The 14,599-nt window shown below is 43.7% G+C and overlaps 2 protein-coding genes and 1 pseudogene across 4 annotated transcripts in view; 1 reads left to right on the forward strand and 2 right to left on the reverse strand.

Annotated features, from left to right (window-relative positions):
* Window positions 1-593: 593 nt before the first annotated feature.
* On the reverse strand, window positions 594-3,786 carry LOC134737187 (AP-2 complex subunit beta-like). Its single transcript, XM_063643099.1, is given in 3 exon segments — window positions 594-1,878; window positions 2,047-2,539; window positions 2,542-3,786. Coding segments are annotated over 3 exon segments (2,640 nt in total). The 5' UTR covers window positions 3,782-3,786; the 3' UTR covers window positions 594-971.
* Window positions 3,787-4,893: 1,107 nt separating this feature from the next.
* The window catches only part of LOC129485660 (UDP-glucuronosyltransferase 2B15), a 29,343-nt gene continuing 19,637 nt past the window's right edge, over window positions 4,894-14,599 (forward strand). Inside the window, exons 1-3 of one of the 3 annotated variants that reach the window (XM_055284730.2) lie at window positions 4,894-5,103; window positions 10,436-11,223; window positions 12,938-13,086. In XM_055284730.2, the coding sequence (XP_055140705.1) occupies window positions 10,500-11,223; window positions 12,938-13,086 (873 nt within the window). In that variant the 5' untranslated portion in view covers window positions 4,894-5,103; window positions 10,436-10,499. Of the gene's footprint in view, window positions 5,104-10,435; window positions 11,224-12,937; window positions 13,087-14,599 lie in introns of those variants that run through there. The other 2 variants (XM_055284732.1, XM_055284731.1) reach the window with 2 other exon arrangements.
* Window positions 6,835-9,724, reverse strand: LOC134737185 (transcription factor NF-E4-like; annotated as a pseudogene).

Raw genomic sequence — 14,599 nt, forward strand, 5'->3', positions numbered from 1 at the left:
AAGACTTGGAACCAACCCAAATGTCCAACAATGATAGACTAGATTAAGACAATGTGCATATATACACCACGGAATACTATGCAGCCATAAAAAATGATGAGTTCATGTCTTTGGAGGGACATGGATGAAGCTGGAAACCATCATTCTCAGCAAACTATCACAAGAACAAAAAACCAAACACCACATGTTCTCACTCACAGGAGAGAATTGAACAATGAGAACACATGGACACAGGAAGGGGAACATCACACACCAGGGACTGTTGTGGGGTGGGGGGAGGGGGGAGGAATAGCATTAGGAGATATACCTAATGTAAATGATGAGTTAATGGATGCAGCACACCAACATGGCACATGGATACATATGTAACTAACCTCCACGTTGTGCCCATGTGCCCTAAAACTTAAAGTATAATAAAAACAAAACAAAACAAAAACAAAGCAAAAAGAAAAAGAGGTTGGTTTTGGTGTTGTGCAAAGTCTCATGAGGGCAAAAGGGAGATTTTTTTGTCCATGACTCGCGGGTTTCTAGAGCCCGCTTGGTGTGTTGGGCGTTTTTTGTTTGTTTGTTTTTGTTTTGTTTTTTTTTGACACTTTTCCTTGCTTTAATATTTGTTGTCTTTTTCTGCTTTTGAAATGAGCTCTCAATTACAAAACACCAAACTACACTCAAAAGAGGGTGTAGAAAAAGCCAGCCATTGGTACAGCATGGAGAAGCCCACAAGTAAGGACAGATAGCAGCAGCAGGTGGCAAGAGGTGGGAGGTGACTGAAGCAGTGGTTACAAATGTTCACAAGAAGCTAAAACTATCCAACAAGTTGTGCCCTAATGTTAGCACAGGTTAGACTAGTTACTACCTTGCTAGGTGGCCTTAGTGTGTTCAGATTCTACACAGCAATACAATTTCTTCCAGTTAAGAGTTCTTGACTTGCACCGATCACGGCATGATTGAAAGGTACTGGACCAGTCTTGTTAGTTTTTCAAAATGCTGTCGTAGACCTGATAGATGTATTGAGAGACCTCAGGAGCTCTACACTTCAGTGACAGCGTGTAATTGGGGTTTCCTGGCTGGATACGTAGTTCAGTCAAAATCCAAATGCCATTAGTGAGCTTCAGGGATTGGTACAGCATGTTCTGCCCTTCCACATTCCTCTTGGCAATAGTATAAACATTATTGTTTTGCAACTTGCTGGAAACAGTGTCAGCATTTAAATGACATTCCTTAATCTGAAACTGAAGTTCATTTTCATTGGGAATGTCCTTCCATGTTGCAAGGAAGACCTGGCGCTCCATTTTGCCATCTTCTACAAAAAGCACATTGAGTGGGACGAGGCAGCTGAAGTAGAAAACATCGATATTGTTTTTCACAGCCACCTGGAGTTTATTCAGAGGTTTCATCTTCATGACTGGGCCCAAGGTATTGAGAGGCAGGGAGACATCAATGCTCTGGTTTGGCATCAGTGGTGTATGGATGGCCAGAGGAGTGCTGGGGATGACACCAAAGCTATTTTTGTTAAACTGGATTGCAAAATCTGTCATATGCTGCAGAGCTTTATTGGTGAAGTTCATTTCCATATAGATGAGCCCTTGGCGGTGAGTAAATGTTCCTGAAATCTCCAAGCCTTTAGCCTTTACTGCAGGTAGCCAGACAGCCTTAGAAGCCACATATCCATCAGGTGCCATGCCTATCCCTGTGGAGAGTTCAAACAGGTCATTCAGTCCACTGCTGACCACAGCAGGTGTAGGTGAAGGAGCAAAGCTTGCAGGCACTGATGATGGGATGAAGGATTGTCCCAATAGACTATCTAGTCCTCCTCCTAGGAGATCCACTGCTCCCATCTGCATGGAGGACACCTGTGGCACATTGACTGGGGGACCGAGGTCAAAGTTTAAAAGATCCCCTAGAAGATCACCTTAAGAGGGGATAACCTGAGGCTGTTCCAAGTTTGTTGCATTGGTAGTGCCAACAGGGCTGTCACCTGCATCAGTGCTCCCATGATGAATTGGCAACTGTTTGTGGTGAATTCCATGACTTCCTTCCACAAAAGCATTGGGAGGCTTATGATACACAGAGGCCAAAGAACCAATGTGGCAGATTAGCTCATCCAGCAGAGTTGGCTCAATAAGGTCCGCCTCCTCAGAGATCAGTGGCTTCTCAGACAAGACTACTTCTTTAGCTGTGACAGGGTCAGTTGGGAGAAGGCGCCAATAAATATAGCCCCGGTCTCAAAGGTCAGGATTATCAGAATCCTGTGTTGCCAAACTCAAGACCTGCTGGACTAGCTCTTGTGTTTCTGATGGTTTCTTAAGAAATAGCTTCACTATGGCAGTAAGCAGAGTGAGCTGCATCTGGGCGCTTTCATTGTGAAAACCCTCCAGGAAGCTTTCTAGTAACTCATCTGCATTGTCAATTCTTTCAGCATATTCTCCCACAATCCAAATCATAGCTGCTCGAGCACCTGGCTCATCCAGCGAGTCTAAGTTCTCACATAGAGTGGCAATAATACTTTCATACTTGTTGGGGTATTTGCGGAAGATCTGATGACAACAATCGCTTCTTGGACCACATAATTCACTTTGGTCTGGATTAGATCAAGCAATGTGCTTACACAGCGCTCTGCAGATTGCTCCACCTTGATGGCACACCGTCCAATGGCCCGCACAGCTTTTTGAAAAAAGTCAACATCCACCTCTGTGGCATATTCCTTCAGTCCTGCCAGAACCTGAGCAATGTTGGCTTGAGATGCCAAACGAATCATGGTGTCCAACTTCTCTAGTTTAACATAGATGGGATCACTGTACTTCACAAAGAAGACTTTGATTTCCTGCTTCAAGATTTCAGGCCTTTTCTGGACAATTAAGTTGATGTTCCTCAGGGCGACATACTGCACTTCTGGCTCCCCAGACAGCAAAGTGACAAGTGGAGGGCCTAACTTCTTCAGCAGCATATTGTAGTAGTCAGAATCCTTAGGTAACAATTCTAGAAACTTCATTAGGACTTTTACCACTGAAAGCACCACTGCTGAGTTGGCATGGGATAGCCAGGGAGTTACCCACTCAGAGATGCTCTGAGCCTCCTGATCATCTTTAGGGTTATAATTAGACAGGCAGTCCAGGAAGAAAATCTGGCCCCGTTCAGTGCATTCATTCAGGGCTGTCAGCAGCTTACTAATGTTCTGTGGGTTCAGATCAAGTAAGTTGCTGTTTGGGTGAGACTCACTGATTTCAGATAATGCCGCTACAGCCTTAGCCACCACCATTGGATTTGAATCTGCTATGAGATCCCGTAGAGAATCCAGAAATCCTTGATCTTCCACCATTTGGGCATTCGTATCATGCAGTTTTGCCACGCAGACTGCTGCTGTTTTCCGAACATAGGGATCCTCATCCTTCAAGCACTTGCAGAGCGGCTCACAGAGATACTCTGTAATTTTGTCTACCCGGATGCACCCCATGGTTCTGACTGCCAAGTCTCGAATCAAAGGATTAGGATCTTCACAATCCTTCACAAAGCTGTTTACAGCCATGATGGCCATGTCTGGCTGACTCTTGGCATAGTTCATCAAGTAGAGATACACAAGCTTCTTTAGTTCCAGATTGTCAGTCTGCATACAGTTCACTACATCTGGAAAGAGAGAACTAACATCCTTCCCCACGGTCATAGCAGCAATCACTTTCTTCACAGCCTCCTTTCTCTTTTCTTTCTTTTCATTGTTGAGTTCAGCTTTTAGTTCAAATATTTCTCCGTTTTTATTGGTTGTGAAATACCTGGAATCAGTCATGACTTTGGATCAGAGGTGGAGGCGAAGGCGAGGGTGGGGGTGGCAGAGGGAGCCGGAGGGCACAACCCGGGTGGTGGTGTAATGGTTTCTTGCCTGTCACGATTAGAGTTAGGCTTTAAGGACAGAGTTAATTTTTTCAACTTTGCCTGAAGATTGAGGCCTGTAGGGTGTGTGGAGAACTTACTTTATTCTTAAGGATGTAGACATGCCTTGGGTAATTTGGCTGATGAAGGCAGGACCGTTATCGGACTGGATGGATGTTGGGAGTCTGAAACGGGAATTGTATGCATGATGAGTTTGTGTGATGATATTTGCACCTTCTGAAGTTGTTGAGAACACTTCTACCAACCCAGAGAAAGTACACACAAGGACTAGAAGATAGCAGAGCCATTTATCATGTGACATATGAGTGAAGTCTACTTGCCAATCTTCCCCAGGTACCTGGCCCTGGGCTTGGTGGGTAGGAAAAGGCAGAGGCTGGAGGGAGCCCTGAAGTTACAATGAGTAGCAGATAGAGCAGGACTGGATAATTTCTTGAACATGGCTGGAAAGGTGATGACAAGAGAGAATAGGGTGGAGAAGTTGCAAGAGGTTGGTAACCAACATGGAAAGAGTTGTGGAAGCTTTGGAGGTGAGAAAGGCTTTGAGAATGAGGAAGAACTAAGCACCCTTCCTTGACATAACATGGTCCTTGCTTTTGAAGGTTTTGGGCTCGGAAGTCTTCTTTTTCTTCTTAGAAGTAAAGAGGAGAGAACAAGGACAAGGATAGCAACTGGCCTTGAAAGGGTAGTAGGGCTACTTGTTTGGCTACCTGATCTGCTAGCGCATTTCCAGCTGATTGTCTGGGGTTTGGTGGCCCCTGCAATGAATGATGGCAACTTTCTGCAGGAGCCTGGCAGCTTGAAGGAGCTTGCTGATGAGAGAGCCACTTATGACAGGAGTATTGTTTGCAGTTAGGAAACCCCGTTCTTTCCAGAGGGATGAATGTGAGTACACTACATGGAACGCATAACAAGAATTTGAATATATTGATCTGTTTTCTGGATGCTAGAGTGAGAGCTTGAGTGATGGCAATGAGTTCAGCCTTTTGGGAGGTGGTGCCTAGGAGGAGCAGATTGGCTTCAACAGTGTTGGGGGGTGACACTATAGCATAGACAGCACGTCGGTGTCCTAGATATAGGAAGGAGCTGCCATCTACAAACCAAGTAAAGGGTGCATCTGGAAGGGATTTTTCTGTTAGGTTTGGAAAAGGTATAAGAAAGGTTTGAACAGTATTCACACAGAAGAGTGTGAAGAAGAGTCTTCGGCGGTTGTAGCTTCAGGTAAGAGCGTGGCCAAGTTTAGATGGGAGGTGGTTAGCATGGTGATGTGTGGAGTTTCTGTGAATAGAGCATACAGCTGGAGGAGCCATGGGGCAGAGAAAAGACTTAGTACACTGCGGTGAGCTAACACGTTTTTGATGTTATGGGTTGAATAAACTGTTAGGTTAGCATGAAGAGATAGTTTTAGGCTTTTAAGGGTGAGGACAGCAGCTGCCACCAATGCTCAGAGGCAGGCAGGCCATCCGAGAACTGTGGCCTCAAGCTGTTTTGGGAGGTAGGCAGCAATCTGGGGGGGAAGGGTCCCTTAGACAGGGTTAGAACACGTATTGCAACTCCACGCCGTTCATCGGTATAGAGGGAGACAGGTTTGGTGAAGTCTGGGAGAGTGAGGACAGGGGCTGAGATGAGAGCCTTTTGGAGTAGATGGAAAGGTTGGGTAATAGGCTGTGCTGGTTTTAAAGGCTCATGGAGAGGGCCTTTAGCAGCTTGGTACAACGGTTTGGTAAGTAGAGCGAAGGAGAAAACCCAGAGCCTAAAATATCTCGCTAATCCTGGAAAAGAGAGAATTTCTTGCTTAGCTTGTGGAGGCGGGAAGGACTGGAGGAGGGAATATGTGGTCTGTTGTGAGCCCTTGGGTTCAGGGGGTAAGAGCTAGGCCCAGATAGGTGACTGAGGGGGTGTATATTTGTGCTTTCTTAGGGAAGACCTGATACCCCTATTCGGCCAAGAATAAAAGAGAGATAGTATGTATGGGTGTTGCAGTCTCTTTCAGAGTGACTACACAGGAGCAGATTATTAACATATTAAAGAAGAGAGGATGATTTTAGGGATAAAGTCACTAGCAAGGGCCTGTCCATAAAGGTGGGAGCTGTCTCTAAAGCCTTGAGGTACTACGCACCAGGTGAGCTGACGTGAAAGGTGGGTGTCGGGGTTTTCCCACATAAAGGCAAAGAGGTTTTGGGAATCAGGGTGTAAAGGAATTGTGAAAAAGCATCCTTTAGGTTTAGAACAGAAAAATGGGTGGTATTGGAGGGAAGTGAGGAAAGTAAAGTATATGGGTTGGAAACTACTGGACATACTGGGAGTACAGCTTGGTTAATGAGCCTGAGGTCCTGGACTAAGTGATAAGTTCCATCTGGCTTTTTAACAGGTAGAACTGATGTGTTAAAAGGAGAGTTTGTTGGGCAGAGTAGGTGACTGGTGAGAAGAAGAGAAATGATAGACTTTAGGCCTATGAGAGCTGCTTGGGGGATGAGATACTGCTTCTGTGATAGGAACTGGGTGGGCTCTTTAAGGGTGATACAGATGGGGGTGTGGTGCTCTGTGACTGAGGGTGTGGAAGTATCCCCAACAGTGGGGTTAACTACAGATGGGGGATAAGGAAAAGTTGCATGTTTTAGGGTGGGAGGTCGGAGGAGTAGAAGAAAGTTAGAAGCCTGTTAGAAGCCTTGGAGGGGTGGAAGTGGAGACTGGTGTGGAGTTTTGAAAGGATATCTCCGCCTAGGAGCAGAGTTGGGCCTGAAGGCAGGACTAAGAAAGAGTGACCGTAGGAAAAGGTGTGCAGGGAGCAGAAAAGTGGAGGGGGCGCTTGGGGTTTGGAGACTTGTCCATTGATTCCCACAACAGAGGTTTGGGAGGACTGGGTGGGTCCTGTAAAATTAGATAAAGCAGAGTAGGTTTCTCCAATATTAATTTTTAAAAAACATGCAGGCCTACCTGCCACCATCAGGGTTACCCCTGGCTCAGATGAAGCAATGGTAGTTGCTGGGACATCTGTTCCTGGGCACTGTCAGTCTTCAGTGGCAAGGCCGATGAGATCCGAGTAGGAGGTTTTGGCCAGCTCAGAAAGGGATAGAGGCGGTCCTTGCTAGAGCCACTCACAGTCTGACTTCCACTGGGTCCTCCACAGAGGGGGCACAGCCTGGTGGGCACAGCTGGGTTTGGGCACTGCCTGGACCAGTGGCCTTCATTGCCACACTTGAAACAGGCGCCAGGTGGAGGTGGTTTGCTAGGAGGCTTCTGTATGGAGCTGCAGCCCTGTGGGCCTGCAGGGTAAAGGCAAGCATTTGAAACTCTGCTTTTTTCTTTTACTTTCCTCATGACAACTGTTAAAGACTTTGAAGGCTAAATTAAGAAGGTCCCACTGTGGGGTTTGAGGGCCGTCATCAACCTTCTGAAGCTTGTGCCAAATATCATGGTAGATTGGGTGAGGAACTGAAGGTTTGAAATAGTGGTTCCTTCTGGGCTGGCTGGGCCCAGGTTCGTAATTTTCTCATGGCTTCAGTTAAACAAGAGAGAAAAAGGGCTGGGTTTTTGTCAGGACCTTCGGTGATTTCTGAAAGTTTTTCATAGTTTACCACTTTATGGGCACCCTTTTTGAGTCCTGCAAGGAGACACATAATCATGTGGTCTTGATGGCTGTGTCCAGAGGCCCTGTCTTGATAATCCCAGTGGGGGTCCTGGTTGGGAACTGCCTCTGTGCCAGTATGCTGGGCAGGAGCTTGGTGATGAATTGTATTAGCATGCACCTGAGCTAGGGTCCAAGTATGGTCCTGGTCTTCTGGGGTGAGGGTGGAAGAGAAGATAAGTAGAGGTCATGCCAGTTTAGTTCGTAAGACCGGGTAAGGTACTGAAACTCCCTAATATAAGAGGTAGGGTCTTCTGGAAATGAACTGAGTCTTGCCAGTTTGAGAGATCAGTGAGGGAGAAGGAAACATGAACTCTAACGATACCTTCAGTTCCTGCTACTTCCTGAAGGGGGCATTCTAGCACTGGCGCTGAAGTACGGGTGGGGCATGTGCCAAAGATGGTGCCCGAGCTGGTATGGGCAGGAGGGAAGGAAGAAGCCAGAAGGGGTTCCCGCTGAGGGTTTGAAGGCGAAGGGGGGTTGAGTTGACAGGCAGTGGAGGATAGATATGGGTGTAAGGTGGCTTGATGGGTTTACAGGCTCCATGAGAGGGCAGTGAGGAAGGAGAATGAGTACAGGTAATGCTAGAGTTTTCCTGAGGAGAGGACGGTGTAGGAAAAGAAGTGGTACTTTTGGAGGTGATGCCGGCTGGGAAGATGGTGGCTGAGAAGACAATGAGGAAGCTTGGGGAGTTAATGAAGATGGTTGAGATGGAGGGGTATGGTCTGGGAGGGGTGGACAGAAGTCTGCTTGATCCAATGGGGAAAAAGAGGTAGGGTCAAGAGGAGAAAGGCGATGAGGGCGGCGAGAATGAAGAAGGATTTGAATAGGTAAGCAAGAATTGCAGAGGTCGGGTTGTGATCTGGGTGCAAAAAGGCCTGGACACAAGGAATTTCTCCCCATTTTCCCAGTCATCTGCAATAATTGCTTAAGTCAGTTAAAATTGTAGAGCTGAGTGTTCCCTTTGTGGGCCATTTGGACCCATTATCTAATTCATACTGCGGCCAGGCTTTATTGTATAAAAAAGACAAGGCACTTACAGCAGATATCCTGCCTGAGGCCTAAGGTTTGCAGATTATTTATGAGGCAGCCTGGAGGGCTGTTTTTTGGAATTCAGGACCGGGAGTTTCCCATAATGAAGGGTAGCTCGAGAGAACACAGAAAAAGGAGACCATCCTGGACAGCTGGAGGGAGACGATAAAAGGAGTTACGGTCTCCGCTGCCTTTTTGGTTCCTGGAACGGGATGAAATGGCTTAGAGGCATCCCCCTAAGACCAGACGATTAGCGAGTGCCTGGCACACGCTGGAGCCTTCTTCGATCAGTGTTGGATTTTTGGACTGGAGAAACAAAGAGAGGCCATGTAGATTTTGCCCTGTTAACCCGGCTCCCAGGGAAACTTACCAGTAGGCGAGATCAGTGGCTGATGCGCATGCACAGAGAGGCGACTGGAGGCTGAGGAGCTTCCTTTGTCTGGTTGCTGTGGCCTCCTGTCTTGGGTGGAGGGGTAGGTCCACAAGCGACATGGACCTGAGCCCCTCCTAGGATTTGGCACCAGATGTAAGGTTCTTGAATAGGTTTGAACCGCAAGAGCGCGCCAACAGACAACACGAGGCAGTGTGGAGCAACATGGTGTTTTAATGAGTGCCTGGTTTCAGGTGGGCTGAGGCCTAAAATGGCGTCAGCCCCAAGTGAGGATGGAACAGGAGTTTTGTAGTCCTCTGTAAACAGTAAGTGTCCCAGTCTGATGTGACTGCTATGTAGTACCTGGACGGCCTCTTTCTTGATCTTCAGGGGTACATGTCTTCCAGCCAAGGTAAGTGTCTTCTGGCCGGCTCTCTTCCTGCTTCTACTGTCTTGCTGACACACGCTGCTGATGCAAGTGGCCTTGCATCTTGGGACTGGGCCTGAGAAGGGAGCAGTTACTCATCCCTTCAAGCTTTCAGGCCCTGAGGAGAATCTTTGAACCCCCTGCATCACTGGCCACCCTCCTGATAGATCCCTGTGATGCCAGGCAGGAATGAGCTGCTTGGGTATCCAGAGAGCTCCCAGTACCTTTCTGCTACTTCCCCTACCCCTATATTTTGCTTGGCTTGGTTCTCTAATTTGACTCAGCTGCACGTAAAGTCAGGAACTTCTCCCACAAACAGACCTTCAGCTTCTCCAGTGGGGATGTGTATTCGGGAGAGGGCGGGATCTCCCTTTGCCACTTCCATTGTTGGGGCACTCACAGTATTTGGGATGTCTCCCAGGAGCAGTACACTTCCTGCAGAGGGTCTTTTGTCCTCTCAGAATCGCTGGTCTGTTCTTGCAGTTGATCTGCAGCTGAAATTCACAATGCAAGCCTCTGCATGCTGCTCTGTCTGGAGCTGAAAGCTAGTCCTGCATCCCATCTGCCATGATCACTGGAAAATCCTCATTTATCTTTTAAAGGGTCCAGAAACTGCTAATCTATAGAGATAGAAATTAGATTAGTGGTTGCCTAGGGCAGGATGGATGCAAAATTTCATATTGGGGGGTTAAAGGCTATTGTATGGAATTTTTTGGAGATAATACTGATTGTTGTAGTGGATGTAAAATTCTGTGAATATACTAGGAAACGTTGAACTGTGCACACTAATTGGTGAATAATATGGTATATGAATTATATGTCAACAAAGTTTTAGAAGACATTCCTTGCACCATGATATTAAAAAATGCTGTTTCAGTTGTATAATTACTTCTTCTCTCTATGTCAAGGGCACCGAACAGGCAGGAGCCTCTCACTTCCCACTGTTCTTAACAGTATTATAAAATAATTACATAAGACAGGTTACTCATCAATCTTTTGTTTGTCTCCTTGGCATGCACCTATTCAGATTGTTAATATTATGTATGTACTTTGAATTTTAGCAGTTATATTTTAACTTGATTGATTTTTTTCTCAGATATAAGTATGAGAAATGACAGAAAGAAACAACAACTGGAAAAGAAGCATTGCATAAGAACAGGATGTCTCTGAAATGGACGTCAGTCTTTCTGCTGATACAGCTCAGTTTTTACTTTAGCTCTGGAAGTTGTGGAAAGGTGCTGGTGTGGCCCACAGAATACAGCCATTGGATAAATATGAAGACAATCCTGGAAGAGCTTGTTCAGAGGGGTCATGAGGTGACTGTGTTGACATCTTCGGCTTCTATTCTTGTCAATGCCAGTAAATCATCTGCTATTAAATTTGAAGTTTATCCTACATCTTTAACTAAAAATGATTTCGAAGATTCTCTTCTGAAAATGCTTGATAGATGGACATATGTTATTTCAAAAAATACATTTTGGTCATATTTTTCACAATTACAAGAATTGTGTTGGGAATATTATGACTATGATTACAAGCTCTGTAAAGATGCAGTTTTGAATAAGAAACTTATGACAAAACTACAAGAGTCAAAGTTTGATGTCGTTCTGGCAGATGCCCTTAATCCCTGTGGTGAGCTACTGGCTGAGCTATTTAACATACCCTTTCTGTACAGTCTCCGCTTCTCTGTTGGCTACACGTTTGAGAAGCATGGTGGAGGATTTCTGTTCCCTCCTTCCTATGTACCTGTTGTTATGTCAGAATTAAGTGATCAAATGATTTTCACAGAGAGGATAAAAAATATGATATATATGCTTTATTTTGACTTTTGGTTTCAAATTTATGATCTGAAGAAGTGGGACCAGTTTTATAGTGAAGTTCTAGGTAAGTCATGTGTCTAATTGGTGCTTATTAAGTTCTAACTTTTCTGTGCCTTTGAAGATGAGCTTATATAAATATAATGTCAGAAGATAGTGTTTTTAAGGGAAATTATGTATTGCAAATGTAAGATGATCTATCAATCTCAAAAATATTATAGAATGTTGACCTTATAGAATCAGTTAGAACCCTGGGTCCATCACCACTACAGGACACCCAGAGAGTGATAAACCTTCAATGTAAAGCACTTATGATTTCTTTAAACCATCACATATCATTTTGCTACACATTTTTTATCTTTAAAAAGTCAATAGATACTTCAAGAAACATCTTCATGAAGGCAGACACATAAATTTAGTATTTACACATATTTCTAGAAAAATTATCAATGCAGGATTGAGGAATTTGTTTCTCTTTGAGTACCTCAGTTTCCTCATTTAGAAATTAAATTTTGTTTTTCATGTAAGAAGAAGGATTCCCTCACAGTTGAGAAATATAGTGGCTTTACTCCAGAAACAGAAGCCTAAAACTTGAGATTTCTAATGTTCATACATTCCTTCAATAACAGCTTGACAATTATTTCTTTCAAAAACTGAAATCTTGTTGAAAGTGAACATCTACGTTTTAATCTATATTTTATTAAACTGCATCTCTGCATCAAAGAAAATAGGGGCCAAATTAAGGGAGAGCACATCTCTGTGTCAATAAATTCTGAAAATTTTTTAATTCTCATTTGTAAATATATTTATTTTAAAAATCTAATTATATTAAGATCTTAAGATGAATCAAGACAGTAGTAGGTATAAAGATTTCAGTGTTAAGCTAAAAAAACTCATGGTTTACTTGGAGAACCAAGGATCAAGGGACTAGCTTAATAAATTGTAGATGCTAGAGTACTTCCTGGAAAGCTGTTTTCATGGGTAAGGTAAGATGAATTACTTGTGGAACTGAAAGAGTTGTTTACAGGTATATTTGTTACTATTGCAGCATCAGAGAGAAGACAAATATGTATTTAAGTTCATAGGGGCTACATTAGTCCATTCTCACACTGCTATATAGAAATACCTGAGACTGGGTAATTTATAAAGAAAAGAAGTTTAATAGACTCATGGTTCCACATGGCTGGGATGCCTCAAGAAACTTAGAATCATGGTGAAAGGCTAAGGGGAAGCAAGCTTGGATCTTCTCACTTAGCGGCAGGAGAGAGAAGTGCAAGCAGGGGAAATGCCAGACACTTATAAAACTATCAGATCTCATGAGAACTCACTCAATATGATGAGAACAGCATGGAGGAATCCACCCCATGATCCCATCACCTGCCACTGGGTCCCTCCCTCCACACATGGGGATTATGGGAATTATAATTCAAGATGAGAGGAGATTAGATTTGGTTGGGGACAGCCAAACCATATTAGTGACTTATTTTAATAATTATTTATGATTGTGAATATACTGATGTTATATTAAAGATATAATTTCTTCTTACAGATCTCTGAATACTTTGCCTTCCTTATGTATACATATGAGCAATGTGTGCAATATATAAAATTTAAATTATGACTATATATAAATGTATTTATATATATTTTATCAATGCACAGACATTTTATGTATCTTTGGGTATGTTATTCCAAGTCCTTTCAGGAAAATACCTGCATATTCAAATAACAATTCTCATGTTAGCTACCTTTTGTTTTGTTTTGTTTTGTTTTTCCATCAGGAAGACCCACTACATTATTTGAGACAATGGGGAAAGCTGAAATGTGGCTCATTCGAACCTATTGGGATTTTGAATTTCCTCGCCCATTCTTACCAAATGTTGATTTTGTTGGAGGACTTCACTGTAAACCAGCCAAACCCTTGCCTAAGGTAAATGTATTCTTGTTTCATTTGTTTGCTTGACATTTTCAGAAGGAATGGCTGGATATATTTCTTTCAGAGTGTTTAACTCAGAGTGAGGGGAATATGGGAGGTCAGAAAAAAGGGCTTGCTGCTAGAAAATCATATATTTCTATACTATCACAAGTATGTGAATGTTATTGTCATTAAAGACCAAAGAGGATTACTAAGGAGATTTTGAAAACAGGGTTAGTTAAAGTAAGGCCTTCGTTGTGCAACCCAAAAGATAGTATGATTCATTTCTTCAAAAATATTTGTAGAGTGATTAATACAAACCACAGGTAAGTGCTGGATTTTCAGAGAATAAAGGTAGCACAGTTTCTGCTCCCTCATGCCTTACATTGTACTTCGAAAGATAGAATAAAAACAAGTGAAAAAGAAAAGTCTAAAAGTGTTATAAGGAAAGACCACAACGATAAAGAAATATGCAGAAGAGATCCCAAACTCATCAACAATTAAAGTGAGTACTCAATAATGTGCAGAGATAGGTGAAATGATGAGGGGGTGAGAAAGACACAAAAAGAAAAACAGAGGCCAAGCAAGGTGGCTCACACCTATAATCCCTGCACTTTGGGAAGCAGAGAAAGGATGATTGCTTGGGCTCAGGAGGTTGAGACCAGCCTGGGCAACATGGTAAAACCTCATCTCTAACAAAAGTAAAAATAATAGCTAGGCATGGGGGTGTGTGCCTGTAGTCTCATAGTCCCAGCTACTTAAGAGGCTGAGGCAGAAGGCTTGCCTGAGTCCGGGGGCAGAGGCTGCAGTGAGCTGAGACCACACCACTGAACTCTAGCCTGTGCGACGGAGTGAGACTCTGTCTCACAAACAAACAAATAAAAGAACAAAAAAGTAAAGGCTTGCATTAAGAAAGAAAAGTAGAAAAGCAGTAAGGGCAGTTCCCAAATTTAGTTTACAGGAAAAGGTTGAGTAAAGAGTCAATGATGGGCCGGATGCGGTGGCTTACGCCTGTAATCCCAGCACTTTGGGAGGCCAAGGCAGGCGGATCACCTGAGGTCAGGAGTTTGAGACCGGACTGGCCAGCATGGTGAAACCCCGTCTCTACTAAAAATACAAAAGTTACCCAGGCATGTTGGCAGGTGACTGTAATAGCAGCTACTTGGGAAGCTGAGGCAGGAGAATCGCTTGAACCCGGGAGGCGGAGGTTGCAGTGAGCCGAGATCACGCTATTGCACTCCAGCCTGAGCAACAGAGTGAGACTCTGTCTCAAAAAAAAAAAATATATATATAAAATATATATATATATATGAAATTTGATATACCCATTAAGGACAATGGAGAGCTACTGAAAAGAGTTAAGAAATGAAGAGATATGATCAGATTTCCTTTCAAAAAAATCCCAATATTCCCAATGTATAATATTACAAAAAGGCACGTTTATAAAATGTAAAGATCATTTAGGAAATTTTACATAAGTTTAGGCAATCATGACTACCTTTACAATAGTAATCACAACTTCATATTG

The sequence above is a fragment of the Symphalangus syndactylus genome, chromosome 7 (assembly GCF_028878055.3).
Source record: "Symphalangus syndactylus isolate Jambi chromosome 7, NHGRI_mSymSyn1-v2.1_pri, whole genome shotgun sequence".
Taxonomy (NCBI): Eukaryota; Metazoa; Chordata; class Mammalia; order Primates; family Hylobatidae; genus Symphalangus; species Symphalangus syndactylus.